This window comes from Ranitomeya variabilis, chromosome 3 (assembly GCF_051348905.1).
Source record: "Ranitomeya variabilis isolate aRanVar5 chromosome 3, aRanVar5.hap1, whole genome shotgun sequence".
Lineage (NCBI taxonomy): Eukaryota > Metazoa > Chordata > Amphibia > Anura > Dendrobatidae > Ranitomeya > Ranitomeya variabilis.
Window position 1 is genome coordinate 54,589,427 of NC_135234.1, and position 16,746 is coordinate 54,606,172.

General features: G+C 40.1%; 1 protein-coding gene across 16 annotated transcripts in view; it reads left to right on the forward strand.

Annotated features, from left to right (window-relative positions):
* Nucleotides 1-16,746, forward strand: part of ROBO2 (roundabout guidance receptor 2) — a 1,292,543-nt gene that overhangs the window by 1,239,282 nt on the left and 36,515 nt on the right. For 13 of the 16 annotated variants that reach the window (XM_077294049.1, XM_077294050.1, XM_077294062.1 and 10 more), the window contains 4 exons: nt 943-1,065; nt 4,932-5,088; nt 6,574-6,831; nt 10,261-10,460. In XM_077294049.1, the coding sequence (XP_077150164.1) occupies nt 943-1,065; nt 4,932-5,088; nt 6,574-6,831; nt 10,261-10,460 (738 nt within the window). The remainder of the gene's footprint in view (nt 1-942; nt 1,066-4,931; nt 5,089-6,573; nt 6,832-10,260; nt 10,461-16,746) is intronic. The other 3 variants (XM_077294058.1, XM_077294060.1, XM_077294061.1) reach the window with 1 other exon arrangement.

Genomic DNA, 16,746 nt, shown 5'->3' on the forward strand with positions numbered 1-16,746 from the left:
TTTCAGGGTTCTTGTCCAGGAGCCATGGACAACAGATGTGGCCACTTTAGCAGAACCCATCAAATCTCCTACAATGTGTGGCATATTTGGCTCTTTTTCTGATTAGTAGGGCAGGGTGACCTCATACATGCATTGCTCTTCAGCGCAATGAAGTCTCAGCAGGCTACTAGTCAGAAAAGATACCCAGAATGCTGGAATTAGTAGGAGGTTCTCAGGGTTCTTATCCAGGAGCTAAGGACAACTGATATGATCTTTGGACCAGAACCCAGCAAATCTTCTGCAACATGTGGCGTCCTCTTCTGGTTACTAGGCCAGGGTGACCTCATACGTGCATCGCTCTGCAACGCAATGAAGCCCCAGTGGACCCCAATTCAGAAGAGGCCCCTGGAATTCTGGAGTTAGTAGGAGGTTCTTGGGGTTCTCGGGGTTCTTGTCCAGGAGCCATGGATAACTGATATGGCCGTTGGACCAGAACCCAACAAATTTCCTGCCACCTGTGACATCTTTGCCTCTTCTTCTGGCTCGTTGACCAGAGTGACCTTATATATGTGCGCTCTCAGTGGACTACTGGTCAGAAGAGGCACCAGAAATGCTGAGTGGACTAAGAGGGTCTCAAGGTTCTGATATAGTGGCCACGGACAAGTGATGTGGCCCTTGATTAGGGTCCTGTTAATTATTTTTTGCTAAACTCTAGTTGTCACCAAACATATCCACGACAAGATATATCAACTGAGCAGATGTTTTTAACTAATTTTATAGATGTTCTTCCTTTATTTTAATTTAAGGGGGAAATGGTCTTTCAATTAACCCCACTCCTATATCCATTTCAAACATTCAACCTCCTGCCTCTGTCACCTCCGCTTCATTTGCAAAGTGCATGTGGCGCATGAGCTTTGTACTAATCACATGATGCCACGGTGACCTCTGCCCTTTAACCCTTAGCCTTACTTTACATTCCCGACTATCGTGCTGAGGGATTGTCAAATAGAATGCCACACAACCAGTCACAGGATTTCAGCACCACCAGCTCACACAACAGCTCTGAAAGAAGCGGCAGCCTTTCAGGTTGGTGTTCACTGCAGGATACAAGACCTGCATCTCAGATGTCTGATATAACGCTCATTGTATGCTCTAATGTGTGTGTGGATGTCTAACTCAGTCATTGCATGAGACAATCGGTCTTACTCTAATAGTACAATATGCATTTGTCTGATTTATGATTTATATTCTTTGTGCAATGTTTTTTTTTCTACTTATACTTAAATGAAAACATTTGTGCTTCTAATCTGTTAATGACTTAATCACTGAGTCATTTTTATCCAAATCTCTCAAATTATTGTACAAATTTGCTTATTCTTTTAATTTATATAGGAAAAAAATAACTAGTTACTAGAAGTTCTCATTTTCACTAGTTTTTCAAAGGATCCATTTTTGCACATTTTTTATTGAGTCATTGAGCTCAATAGGTAAGGCCACCCCTTTCGATTACATTTATTGGGGCATATAGTCATTGTAAACGGCATCCCCTACTTGGGATCTTCCTCGAAGGGCAGGTGCAGACAAGTGTATATTCTCACATCTGAGAGAATTAGTGTGATTAAGCAAATTATACTTTGATCAAATGCGGATCAGTGTTTGATCACAGTGTGATATGATTTTCTCGGATGACGAGACGATGGAGAAAAATAATCCTCCATTTCTCCATTCTGTCAGCCAATGGAAATCAGTGCATTCAGATATCATCAGTGTGCAGTCCAATGGTTTCCATGGACTCATTGACTTGCATGGCCGAGTGCAATCTGAATATCGGATGCAAATCAATCATGCAACGATTTTTTTCCATGGACTCATTGACTTGCATGGCTTAGTGCAATCTGAATATCAGTTGCAAATTGATCATGCTGCGATTTTTTTCCTTGGACCAGCTCAGTACGCGGAAACAAATCTGAGATGTGCACAACCCTATAGAATAATATCGGTCCAAGTGCAATCTGATGTTCTGTCAGATTGCACTCTTACCGTCACTCACAAGAACAACTTTCACTTTGATTGACCCACCAGTCACTCGTTTCATAAAAAAACGATCTTCAGAGGTTTCTGAACTTGTAATTATCAGATAATATACAGGTGAGCTTTATTATTTTTTTAAAGGGTTATCTTAACGATAATCCAGTCGATGTCACCCTTCGAGCCCAGTCTATCCCCACCAAATTCATAGTACTTAGGAACTTGGACCTTTCAAAGTGTAAAGCTATTTAGTTGTGAAAGAGAAATAGAAACAACCTCATTTCTATTTTGCACCCTTCTTCATTTATATGAATGCAGTCAGCTGTGTACAGAACGGGTCTTTTTATTCTGGTTGCCATGACTAAGTTCAGGGACATACGGTATATAGTTCTCTATTGAATTTCTGTTTCTTTTAATTGTAATCTGATAATAAGTCTTAGAAACAACGGTATGCTTAGTCTTTTTTTTGCTAGTGGAAAAGACATTGTATTTACATGCATACAGTACATATACAAAACATGTTGCCATGAAAACCGGAATGAAAAGTTTCATTGTGTACACTCATGTCATGACTGCATTGCACAAACTGGAAAATGCTAAAAGAAATTGTTTTATTTCACAAACTCAACTTTTTCTTCTTTGTTATGACTAAATAGCTTTATTGAAAAAAAACCCTTTAATGAAGCTTTGACTCTAAGCAGGGGTGGTTTTTGAAAATCTAAGAGACACCCTTGAGGAAATATGATCTAAACTGGGCAGGTCAGGCATACAATGTGTAGACTGCAGGCTTTAGCTTAGTTTTAGCTTATATTTTTCCGAATGAGTATCCATCCTTGGAGAGTGTTTGAAGGGTATATATATTTATTTGCACACAGTGCCTTGAAAAAGTATTAATACCCCTTGAACGTTTCTACATTTTTTCATGTTACACCCACAAACTTAAGGTGAACCTGGGAGTAGGATTTTGCTAAGTTAAATACAGACATTGCCAAATCAGTCCTGTGGTTCTTGTGTAATCAATGTTAGAAGTTTTCAGTTAATGAGATTCTCATGCTCTGGGGTGGGACTGTAGTAAGGGTCTTATCTTGGTGGGTGCTGTAGGCCAGATAATAAAAGGAAAGACCTGCCCACAGGCCCCTCCGAAGCGGATGTTATATGATATACCAACATAAGGTAGGAACTATTTGTGAAGCATAATAGAAATGATTACTGTTGCAGCTCTTTTGAAGTCTGTCTCTACCAGCTTTGCACATCTAGAGGCTGAAAGTGCCCTTTCTTCTTTGCAACCTTGCTCTAAATTAGTGAGATTGGATGGAGGCATCTGTGAACAAAAATTTTCAAGTTTTGCCACAGATTCTGAAAGGGACTTAGGTCTGGACTTTGACTGGGCCATACAAACACATGAATACGCATTGATCTAAACCACTCCATAGCACCTCTGTCAGTTTGATTAGGATAATTGTCCTTCAAGAAGGTGTTCCTGCTCTCTATTCTCAAGTATTTTGTAGCCTCTAATAGGTTTTACTCCAGGATTGCTGTGTTTTTATCTCTACCATCTTCTCATCAACTCTAGCCAAATTCCCTGTCCCTGATGAAGAACAGCCTGTCCACAGCCTGATGCTGCCACCACCATGTTTGATAGTGGGGATATTGTTTACAGGGTGATGTGCAGTGTTAGTTTTCCTTCACGCATAGCATTTAAAGAAAAATTCTACTTGGTGTCATCTGATGACCTTCATCCACTTGCTAGCTGTATCACCTACATGGCTTTTTACAAACTGCAAACAGGACTTTTTATGGCTTGCTTTCAAAAATGGCTTTCTTCTTGCCACTCTTCCATAAAAGCCAGATTTGTGGAGTATACAGCTAATACTTGTCCTGTGGACAGATTCTCCCACCTCAGCTGTGGATCTTTGTATCTCCACAGGAGTGATCATGGACCTCTTGACTGCTTCTCTTAATAGTGCTATCCTTGCCTGGTATGTCAATTTAGGTGGATGGTCATGTCTTAGTAGATTTGCAGTCATGCCATACTCCTTTCATTTTTGGTTGACTGCTTGAATAGTGCTCTGTGAGATGTGAGATGTTCAAAGCTTGGGCTATTTTTTATAGCCTATCCCTACTTTACTTGTCTCCACAATTTTATCTGTGACGTGTCTGGTGTGTTCCTTGGTTTTCTAGATGCTATTTGATCCCTAATAATGTCACACAAACTTCTGAGGCCTTCACAGAACAGCTGTAGTAATATTGATAAGTAATTGCACACAGGTGAACTCAGTTTACTAATTATGTGACTTCTGGAAGCAACTGTTCACTGATATTATTTTGGGGTGACAGACTACAGGGGGCTGACTACAAATGCACATAATTTTCAGATTTATATTTTAAAAATAATTAAAAAACCATGTGTCATTTCCTTTATATTTCACAAATATTTGCTGCTTTATGTTATTATATCACATAAAATCTCAATAAAATACAATTTAGGTTAGTGGGTGTAACGGGAAAAAATATAGAAAAGTTATGAATACTTTTTGAAGCCACTGTTTATGTACTGTATATGCTGTAAAGTTGAGGCTATCTCTGTCAAGGTTTCTAAAAGATTCACCATATAAATATGCGCTATAAAATTAAGGTCATCATAAAGCAAAAAAAGTCTGCAGAATAAGACAGAATATTTTCAGACATGTGCCTTAGGGTGCGAAGTTAAAGTTAGCCATTTCAGAAATAAGGGTAGATTACCGGAAACATTATCTTGAAAATTTTTAAATTGTTGGGGTCTAGTGAGTACATCATGAAGTAGAATATATACTTTTTTAGAACAGATCACCCATCTTACTTTAATTTTTGTATTTGGATGCTTTTAGCAACATGTTTTTTGAATGCATTTACTATGCAAATTTTTCTTTAATTTTTCACAACAGGTGGAAAAGGAGGAAAGAAAAAGAAGACCAAAAACAGTAATAAGTCACAAAAAAATAATGGATCTAACTGGGCCAATGTTCCGCTACCTCCACCACCCATCCAACCTCTTCCAGGCACTGAGATTGAACATTATGGCTTAGAACATCAAGAAACAGGGTAAATCCTAGCACTATTGTTATAATTATCATTGAATTCTTAAAATTTTAATTAGAAATGTATTTTATTTTTAAAAGGACATCCCATTTGTAACTCTGAATTCCATATTTGTCATTGGGTTTCCTAAATTAGAGAAACCTATTTGGGTTAATTTTACTATTATCTACTATGACTGAAATGAGACTCTATTAAAATTATCATTAGATACTGTATTATTAACAATTGGTAAGGAGGCAAAGTCTTTTATGCTATGTCATTATGCGCTCATATTAAAATGTTCAAGTACATGTTTTGTACATTTTAAATGCTTCATTTAATTTTTCAGCCAATGTTCTTTTCTAAGTTCCAGTTCAATCAAGACTATTTTTAAGAGATTACACAGTTTATTTTTAAACTATCATAGGAGTGTCTCTTGATCTCAGTTTGATATCTTTTATTCCCGCAGAGAAAGACTTCTTGATTTTTAATGCCTAATGGGAGCTTTGAGCTGTGTCAAACTTTGAGATTGTGATGGATGTGACCTATAATTTTGGAGATTTGTAGAGTCCCAAAAAAGAAAGAGAATTTGGGAGAAGTAGCTTCCAGCATGTTGTAGAATTTGTTTTTTCTTATTTTTTTGTTTTATTTTCTTCTTGTCTTTGAAATGTAGAAAAAGTTTAGAAAATCATAAATCACCAACTTTAATTTTTATCTTTAGTAATTTTCTTTTTCATAATTGGCCCAATAAATAATTTTGATTTTGAAAGCAATTATATAAAAATCAAATTTAAATAATTAAGCATTTACATTCCGTATAAGATTTGATCCTACAGCGTTTTTGTTTCAAACATTAATGAAAAATGTATGAATTGTTTTGTAGAAAATAGAGCTTTATTCCCAGTTTGACCAATTATCTCAGTCTGAACCATCAAAGATTAGTTATCTTTATTTATAAAGGGATTTTAGGATACGTGCATGAATCTAATTGAGAAGTTTTTAGTAACATGAAAAGGAAATGGTTACGATTTGCTGCTAGAGGGCGGATCTTGACAACAGAACAATGGGATGCGTCAAAAATCATTGTTATTAGCAGGGCACCGTCCTTTATTATTAGCATTCACACTACCGGGAACGTTGGCAGTGGTGTTGAGTGAACATGTGTGATAAGGTGTTATCCAAGCACGCTCGGGTGCTAATTGAGTATCTTTGGCGTGCTTCAACACTATTTTCGAGTCACCGCTGCTGCGTGTCTTGCGGCTGTTCGTCAGCCGTAACACATACATGGATTGCCTAACGAACAGACAATCCCTGCCGGTGTTGCGACTACGAACAGCTTATATTTTCACACAAGTCATGGGGAATCTTGACTTGTATTTACGCTGCTACTCCATCCACCTCCTCCAGAAAAAAAAGAAAAGCAGTTAGGTAACAGAAGAGATTTCTTCCCCTGGTCATTCCTTGATTTCTGTATATAAAGACAATATCTACCTTGTCTTGTACTTCAAGGTATGACAGCGATGGATGGTGTCCTCCTCTACCAGTCCAGACATACTTACACCAGGGCTCTGATGATGAACTAGAAGAAGATGACAGAGTTCCTACTCCACCAGTGCGCGGTGTTGCATCTTCACCAGCCATCTCATTTGGCCAACAGTCAACAGCAACACTGACGCCATCACCGAGGGAGGAAATGCAGCCCATGCTCCAGGCTCACCTGGAGGAGCTCACCAGAGCGTATCAGTTTGACATTACAAAGCAGTCCTGGTAATTATCTGTGTACCATCATCTCAGAATTTTGTTGCCTTCTTTGCTTTTATTTCGTGTTGTTGCCAGTTGAGTTGCTATGACATCATCAGGCGCGTGATATGACAATTTACTAATTTTATGAAAAACTCACTATGTACTACAAATTAATAAGGGTGATTGTATGACACCAACATAATAGAACAGCTTACTTGCCCATAGAAACCATACTGAACTGCTTTCCTTCGCTTACAATGACGCAGTCATGTACCTTTCTGCAGCTGATGACCTCCCTGTATACAGCTCTTATTGTATTTAGTGCAAGGTGTATAAATACATATAAAATTAGCTCCCCCTAGTGGTGACGGCAGCTAGAGATATATCAGTTATCATGGATGCTTGACTATGTAGGTGACTTTTTTGCATCTGACAAGCTCAGCTCTGCTAAATTTGTAGCTAATTACTTTTTAACGTGCATTAGATGGGGTTGTTCTTTAAAATCATGTTGAAAGGTTGTGTAAGACTTTGGTATTGATGGCCTATTTTCAGAATAGTCCATCAATTTTTTTGATTATTGAGTGTGCAACAGGCAGCACTTCAACCGATCAGCAGGTAATGCAGTGGCCAGAAGTTAGCAATATATAGCACTAAAATACCAAAACTCCACACACAGCATAGTGGCCATTCTTAGGTACTGCAGCTCATATCCTATTGAAGTGAATATGACCTGAGCTGCAGTGTATGAGATCGGCCATTACACAGCATATGGAGATGTGGTGTTCCAGATACATACACTTTTACTTCTGTCCGCTATGGGACCTACTAATAACTGATTGGTGGAATCCTAGGATTTAGGGCCTCTATACTGATGACATATGCATCGGATGACAGCTCTGGAGGACTCCTTTTAAAGGGCTTCTCCAGGATTGGAAAAACGTCTGATTTCTTGAAGGAGTGCCGCACCTTTCCACAGGTTGTGTAGTATTGTGGCTCTACTCCAGTACATTGAAATTAGGGGGGCTAATCTGCAATACCACGTACATCCTGTGGACAGGTGGGTATCGCTGTTTTTGAAAGAAGGCAGCCATTTTTTTTTAATTCTGCTAAATCCATTTATGCTGTAATATCTTTTCTTTGCGCTACGAACTACTAATCTTGAAATTGCAGACATATATCATGTCATCATTTGCAGTCTAACAGTTACATTAAGCGGATTTATATGTAGGTGGTGTTTCCTTATCATAAATAATTTAATTTGAAGGGCAGATCAATGAAGGTGACTACTGTATAATTTGATTTATTATATAGAGATACATATACTGAAGAAGTTATTAGACTTAAAAATCATAGGAATTTCTTACAATTAGAAGGATAATTCATATATGTCAAAAAATGGAGAACAGTAAATCAACCGGTCAGGTGAAATATCATCCTCCCCCAGCTCTATTATGAAGTCTTGGCAGCAGTTGTAAAGTTTATACAGTATATAAGATGTGTAAACTCCAACAACCTAATTAAAGAGATAGGGTCTTAAATATCAAGAACATAGGATAGTATTTCATAATCAATTTGACACCCCTTTTTCACTTTTATTAGAGACATCATATGCTTATGTAGCCGTTTTACGTACAAAAATGGAATGCACCATCAGAAACATCAATTTCCACCTAGCTCATCTTCCTGTTGGTCCTCTATTTGCTGCTATGTGTAATGGTATGAAAACCTCACATTCCTTACAATAGCCTCGTATTTGAAGTAGGAGACTGGTTGACCGGGAGAGAGGTCTTCAATGGAGGGGGTGTGTAAGGCATAAAGTTTATCCTTATAAAACACCACCAAGCTTGTATCGGAAAACTTATAGGCCATGCAGTCAGTGGACAAGCCATTTGTGCAAAAAGGGATGCTCTCCGGCAACGAAGCTTAGTAGTTAGAGCTTAACCTTTAATTGTACTGGATAAAAAATTGGGAGAATCCACATGTATTAAAAAAGAAATCCATATTGTTTACACGGTTCGGGTAGAAAAACCCATAATCATGGCTTGGGGCTTTCCTACCCAAAACGCGTAAGCATTATGTTTTTGTTTTTTTTCTAATATGTGCATATTCTCCCAATTTGTTTTATCCTATATGATTAAAGGCTAAGTTTTAACTTCTTAGCCTTGATGCTCGAGAACATCCCATTTTTGACCAAAGAGAGCTATTTGACCTGACAGCCAGACCAGTTCATATCCCGTCCATCACAACCAGACCCCAAACTGTGTACCCTAGAAGTCTCCTGGGATTCTTATCTCTAACACATAAGCGGTGAGCTAAATTGGCACTTTTTCTATTTTTTGTATATTCCATTGGTGCAACCTGTGCAGTCGCACAGCGGCCCAAGGTGTGAAGGAGCCAACACCCCCTTCCAATTGTGGAATTGTGTCTTATGATGAGATATTCGACTGCAAAGGGCTCATATTTTGTTCATGCATGTCTTCTGTCTGTGTCCGCTCCTGCATGCCAAGCACCATGGGAAATAAGATATGCAAATAGCATTTTCACAAAGTGAGAGAACAGGGTCTGTAATGCCATCTAGATGAGTATCTGTTATTTTTATTTTATACTGGGGAGTAGAGCATTCAAGAAAGGGTTGTCCAAGAAGTGGTTCCTCACAGGCTCTGGGGAACGGCAATCTCCACCTGCTTCATTTGAACAAAGGAAGTGAAACTTTATGTAACTAACCGAGCATATGAAAGGCATGAAAATACCTCCTAAATAGGAGGCTCTATCTTATTTGGGCACAGATAATAAAAGTTCTACTTATGTATGAAGAAAGTACATGATGTGCATTCTGGCACCATATATAGAATGGGGGAAATATCGAAGCCTACCAGGATCTAAGCGGAATTTATTAATTCATTCATATTCTTTTATATTGAATGCTGACATCGAAAAATTTAAAATCTGGATTTAGAATAAATCTGCTTTTTTTTCTTTTTTGGAAACAGCGCTATTCCATACTAATTGCTGTGTCAGATCTTGCAGCTTAAGCACATTCAGCTGAATGGAGCGAAACTGTAATGCCAGACATAGCCTATGAGCAAGGGTGGTGTTGTTTCTATGAAAAAAAAGATATTGTAATCCTGGACAAATATGTTCAAAAATATGTGTAAGCGTATATTGGACTGTAGGACTTTCTGTATTTTCCCCGATACGAAGCACACCGCTCATGAGATGAGAGAACACAAATTTTTAATACCTCAATTATAGCTAACGATTCAATCTCACCCTCAAAAAATGAATAATTCATGAACCAAAAGCCATTTCCTTATAAATATATGAGCGTCACTCTGTCCAGCTAATCTGCATGTAATTGATAATTTAACGTGTCAATCTGGTCTCGGCCTCGCTGCTGCCAGTAGTTCAAAATGGAGACTTTTGTGACATGATATTCTATTTTTCAACCTCCAGGCACTTACAGAGCAATAGCCAGCCGCCATTGGCGTCCATCCCTCCAATGGGATATGTGTCAGGAGCTTTTATATCCGATCTAGAGAAAGATCTACCGGATCCTAGAGAAGAGGATCATGAAGATGGCATGAGCCGACCTCTCCGAGGACTAGAACATACTCCAGGGTCTAGTATGGACAATCTGGACAGTTCCATCACAGGTATGGATTGTGTGACCGCCGAGCTGGACTCTATGTATTGAATACGTATATTTGCTATCGGGGACATCTTTATTATGCATTCTCTGGAAACATCATGTTAAAGTTGGTTTTTGAAAATATGTTTGATTTGCTGCAAGAAGACAAGAACCTTCATGCATTTTAAAAAGTGTTAAGACTTGAAAGAAATCTTTCATCGATAGATCATTCTACGGGGAAAGCGAAGACTGCAACATGTGAAGGAGAAACTTCACACGCGGAGACATAAATAGTTTTCCTTTTTAATTAGAAAGTAATGGTATTCTCTTTCGTAACAGGATCAGACGCAGTTTATGTCGGTCCGGACACTTCCGTGTCTTTTTTTTTTTTTCATTTCACATAATATTAAGGGCAAAAGCAGGATCGGATTACAGATATATAATTACATGTTTCACATCTTGCTATGTCAGTGAAATGAACAGGAATACATGAATCTTGATACTTTTTGTGTTTGTGCTAGACCGGGTGCACAGTTCATTCATTTATTATACTTGAGAACGACCCTATTCACGAATACTACAGAATGGTGATAATAAAACATCTCACTGCCATCGCTATATATTAGAGATGAGCAAATCGATTGTACAGTGGATATTAATAGTCTACACACACCTGTTAAGTTGCCAAGTTTTTTTCATGTAAAAAATCATAACAAGGGAAATCATTTCAGAACTTTTTCCACCTTTAGTTTCGCAAATAATCTGTACAAATTCATTGAAAAACAAACAGTAAAAATAAAAATCAACAGGTAAAATAATGTGATTGTACAAATATACACACCCTTAAACTAATAATTGTATTTATTAATAATAATTATTATGCTTTGCTTGTATAGCGCCATCAAATTCTGCAGTGCTTTACGGACATGATCGTTGCTGTCCCCATTGGGGCTCACAATCCAAATTCCCTATCAGTATGTCTTTGGAATTTGGGAGGGAACCGGAGATCCCGGAGGAAACTCTCGCAAACACTGGGAGAACATAGAAACACCTTCTAGATGTTGTCCTTTGGAGGATTTGAACCCAGCTCTCCAAAGCAACAGTGAGCCACTGTGCTACCCCAATTTGTTGAAATACCCTTTGAATTTATGACAGCATTCAATCTTTTTGGGTAGGCGTTTATCAGCATGGGACATCTATTGGAAATGTTTGCCCAAGCTTCCGTGTAGTAGCTTCAAACCTCTCAGATTGCCATTTCCTGTGTACAACACCAACTTCATGTCACCCACAGATTTTCAATTTTATTTTGGTTTGGGCATTGGCTGGTACATTCCAAAACTTTGATCTTTTTCTGGCAAAGCCATTCTTTTGATGATTTGGAAGTATGCTTAGGGTCGTTGTCATGCTGAAATGTGAAATTTCTTTTCATCGTCAGCTTTTTAAAAAAATTCACTCTGTTAGGACTGGCGGAACGCACCGAGTAAAAGGTGAGATGTTATTAGGTGCGTTCGCAGTCCGGGGTCCACCGTGCAGGTGAGAACCTGCTGCTAGCAAATGGCAGCGCTATATGGCGGTGGAAGCGAACCCTGTTAAGTCACAAAAGAGCGCAAGCAAGAAGTCACCGAACTCAGTCCCAAGACTCGGGATTTGAGTCTGTCTAGACTACTTGCACTCGACACCGCTACTGGGTGTAAGAGATAAATAGAAATAATAATTTTGAGCACAAGAGTGTGAACTGTGCTGTACTGGTGGACGCCACTAACCACCCAGACATGGGCTAAGGAAGCGCTCTAATGCCGCGTGGCGCCATACTGGCGGTCACAGTAGTAGATGCTGTTTTGTGTGTTATGATGCTGAGAGTTCAGTCGGGTGCTAGATAGCAGCCATACACCATATGCGAACAGTCATACAATAGGGAAGGGATATTTAAGAACGACTTGCACTCATCAACACACACATGTATACAAATGTACACTAGCGCATGGCCGTGCGGTCATGCAAATTTTTCATAGCTGCAGCATGTACAGGACCTTCCCAAAAGGACCAATGGGAGGCTGCCACAGACGTTGAGCACCTTCAGGACCTTCCTGGAGGACCAATGGGATCTGCTGCAGTATCTGAGCATGTGACCCTTGAGGAAAAGCAGGACTTAGTCCCAAAAGCGTCTGCTCGCTGCTGCCCAGCACTGGCTTCAATGGCAGAAGCTGTAAAAGAAGCAGTAACCCTTTGCACAGAGTGAGACTGAGCAAGACGCTGGGACCGACATCTCCGCTGAGCAGGCTCCACTGCAGCAGAAGAAGAATGGGAGACCACAGCGGAGATGGCCTGAGATTCCCCCTGTGCAGAGGTGGGAACTCGACCCCTAACACCCTCCACCTTGATTAAAACAACAGTTTCAGCTGTTCAAAAACAGCTCCACAGCATAACACTGCCTCCACCATACTTCACTGTGGGTAAGATGTTCTTTTGGTAATGCGCAGTGTTGGCTTCGCACCAAATATACCTTTTGGAATATTGGCCAAAAAGTTCAAACTTGGTCTCATCAGATCATAACACGTTTTTCCAAATTCTTTTGACAGACTTGAAGTAGATTTTGGAAAACGTAGCTGAACTTGTATGTTTTCATTATTTTCTGTATATAAAAGCTTCAGTCTTGCCACCCTACCCCAGAGTCAAGACATTAAAAATATGGGAGATTGTTTTTGCATGTCTACACAACCAATACTTGTCAGTAATTCCTGCAGCTCCTTTAATATTGATGTTGGCCTATTTTCAGTCTTCTGGACCAATTTTCTGCAAAAGTTGCAAAAGACCTGAGACTGACACAGAGATTTGTCTTCCAACAAGACAATGATCCCAAACATAAAGCAAAATCTACAATGGAATGATTCACAAATAAATGTATACAGGTGTTAGAATGGCCAAGTCAAAGTCCAGAGCTCAATCCAATCAAGAATCTGTTGAAAGAGCGGAAAACTGCTGTTCACAAACGATCCCCATCAAACCTCACTGAGCTTGAGCTGTTTGCCAAGGAAGAATGGGCAAGAATTTCAGTCTCTTGATGTACAAAACTGATAGAGACATACCCCAAGCGACTTGCAGCTGTAATCGCAGCAAAAGGTGGTGCAACAAAGTATTAAGTTACACGGGCCAAATAATATCGCACGTCCCACTTTTCAGTTTTTGATTTTCCGCAAAAATGAAGAAAAACTAATACATTTAACTCAACTTCACAATTGTGTTCCACTTGTTGTTGATTCTACACCAAAAATTTACATTTGGTATCTTTATGTTTGAAGCATGATATGTGGGAAAAGGTTGAAAAGTTGCAGTGAGCCGAATACTTTCGCAAGGCACTGTATATACAATGGTGCTTTTAAGGAACCTCACTAGTAGTGTTGAGCGATACCTTCCGATATCGGGAAATATTGGATTGGATTGGACCGATACCAAAAAAATATCGGATATCGCCGATTCCGATACCGGAAACCAATGCAAGTCAATGGGACACAAATATCGGAATGAAAATATACCCTTTCTTTCCTTGTAGGTTAATTCTACATGAAGGAAAACAACTAAGAATAATGTAGAATGTATTGGGGGAGGTGGAGGAGACATTAAAGGCATAGAGGTTTAGCCCAATCAAATTGAATAGCAGGAATTAAATTTTTTTTTAAGACGTTCGGAGTTACAAAGATATTGACTATGTTAAGCTTTTTTATATTTTGTCAGATATTTATATTTCACTACTTCCATGCTCTTCACCTTCTTTTTTACTTCTCCCACATTTTCTCCTTCATCATCCTCAGCAGCAGCATATTTTTCATCAACTTCTTCTTCACCTTATTCATCTTCTTCTTCTTCACCTTCTTCCTATTATTCTTTTTTTTTTTACATTTTTCATATTCTTCTTATTCAACTATTATTCTTCTTCATATTCTCCTTCTTCATCATATTCTTATTTGTGACAGGCATTCCTGTAGTTGTTGTCTATAAAAGTTTGAAGATTACACCTTCCGTTCTGCCTGTCACAAAAGATTTACAACAGGATTTGTCCGCGCTCAGTTTGGCCTGCAGCAGCAGGTATTTTCCAGGGGCACCACGAGGAGGAACGGACTCTCCCCGATACACTGCTTAGTCTTCTTCTGCTTATAATTTAGATAATATCTGTTGCTCTGTTTTTTAGTCTTATGCTTAATGTTCTTCTGCTTTTTGTACTGCAGCTTCTTGTTCTTCTGCTTCTTGGTCTTCTGTCTCTTGTTTTTTTTGTATCTTGGTGGTTGTCTTCTTGTTCTTTGTCCTCTTGGTCATCTTCTTCAGGGTCATCTTCTTGGTCTTCTTTGGAGTGGTCTTCAGGGTCGTCATCTTCGGGGTCGAAGTCTTCTTTGGGGTGGCCTTCAGGGTCGTCGTCTTCAGAGTCGTCATCTTCGGGGTCATCGTCTTCTTCGGGGTGGTCTTCAGGGTCATCGTCTTCAGGGTCGTCATCTTCGGGGTCCTCGTCTTCTTCGGGGTGGTCTTTTGGGTCGTCTTCATGGTTGTCATCTTCGGGTCATCATCTTCTTTGGGGTGGTCTTCAGGGTCGTCGTCTTTAGGGTCGTCATCAGGGAGATCCAGAGTGATTACCAAAAACCATTTAAAAAAGCTTGAACTTGGAAATGTAGCAGAAGGTACAAGAAGGCTGAGGAACTGCAGAGAACCAGTTGACAGTACTGGAACCTAGATGGGTAGCAGAAGGTACAAGAGCCAATGGAACTACCGAGGACCAGCTGATGGTACTGGAACTCGGTTACTAAGCAGGAGGTACCTGTGCCAGAAAGCACTACCAAGGACCAGCAGACATTGGTGGAACTCGGATACCGAGAAGGAGGCACCTAATCCAAAAGCACTGCCTCGAACCAGCTGATGTTACTGAAACCTAGGGGGACATATTCAAGATTGACTTCCAAAGAATCAGCTAATGGTACTGGAACTCAGATAGGCAGCAGAAGGTACATACGAAAAAAAAGTTGCAAGGCCGCGAGCCGGCTGGAGTTACCGAAACCCACAGTCCTACAGGGGGTGCTTGTCATATTGGCACTATGGAACCAGCCTTCATTGCCAGATCCCACAGCCCACATAGGAAGCACCTAAACTGCAGGCACCATAGAGTCGGCTAACCCGACTGCAACACGACAGGTCAACATATTGGAGGCAAAGTGACGTTGACACTACCCGGAAACAGCTGGCGTGCTGGAACCAGGCTGGGCAGGAGGGAGTACCTGTGCCAAAGACACTGCCGGGAAACAGCTGATGGTGCGGAAACCCAGGGTAAATACTAGAAACAGAGTGGAGGCAGAGGCCTAATTGGAGCAAGTTTAAAATCAGTAGTAGTGTGAATGTGGACAGAGCAGGAGAAATTGTCAGACACACAGCAGGGGATCAGCTGACATTACTGAACCCCAATAACACTGGAGCATGTGTTGACTGTGCAGATGGCACTTCTGAGCAGCAACTGGCGGTGTTGGAGCCCAGGGTAAATACTAGAAACAGAGTGGAGACAGAGGCCTAATTGGAGTAAGTTTAAAATCAGTAGTAGTGTGAATGTGGACAGAGCAGGAGAAATTGCCTCCTGCTGCACTTGTGAGCTGCACTCACGCACAGAGACCTCGCAGACAGCCGTGAACAGTGCAGAGAACTCTATCTACTCCTATATAGTGTTTGCAAGCAATCTAGCTGGATACTGATGGAGCCACACTAATAGGAGAAATCAGGAGAAATGAGCAGCACTAATGCAAAAAAGGACAATGTATAAGGCAGTGATGCACGCTGAGTGGACTACAACCAGAGGTGGCTGCAGAACACATTACAGCGTGAGCTGCACTCACACACAGAGACCTCGCAGACAGCCGTGAACAGCGCTGCAAGGCAAAAGAAAGCTTCTCACACACCTTTTGCTAAAGTTGCCTGGGTAAAGCACAATAAAGCAAATCGCTAGCTCAAACTGTCACTCAGAGTCAGAACAGTAGTGTCCTGTCCCTAAGTAAATTCACAGCAGAGTGAACCCAAAATTGCGGCGGCGGCTTTTATAGTGCATCATGACATTATTTCAGCAGCCAATCACAGCCATGCCATTAGTTAACATGCCTAACAGGATTTGCCCACACTTCTTAGGATCCTCATTGGCTGAATAAAATCAAACTGGCTCATTGCATTATGGTAACTTCCAATTCCGGTATTCGATATTCTAAAAGTATCGTAACTCAGTATCGGAACTCCGATACAGCGAGTATCGGTCGATACCCGATATTTCAGTATCAGAATGTTCAAAACTA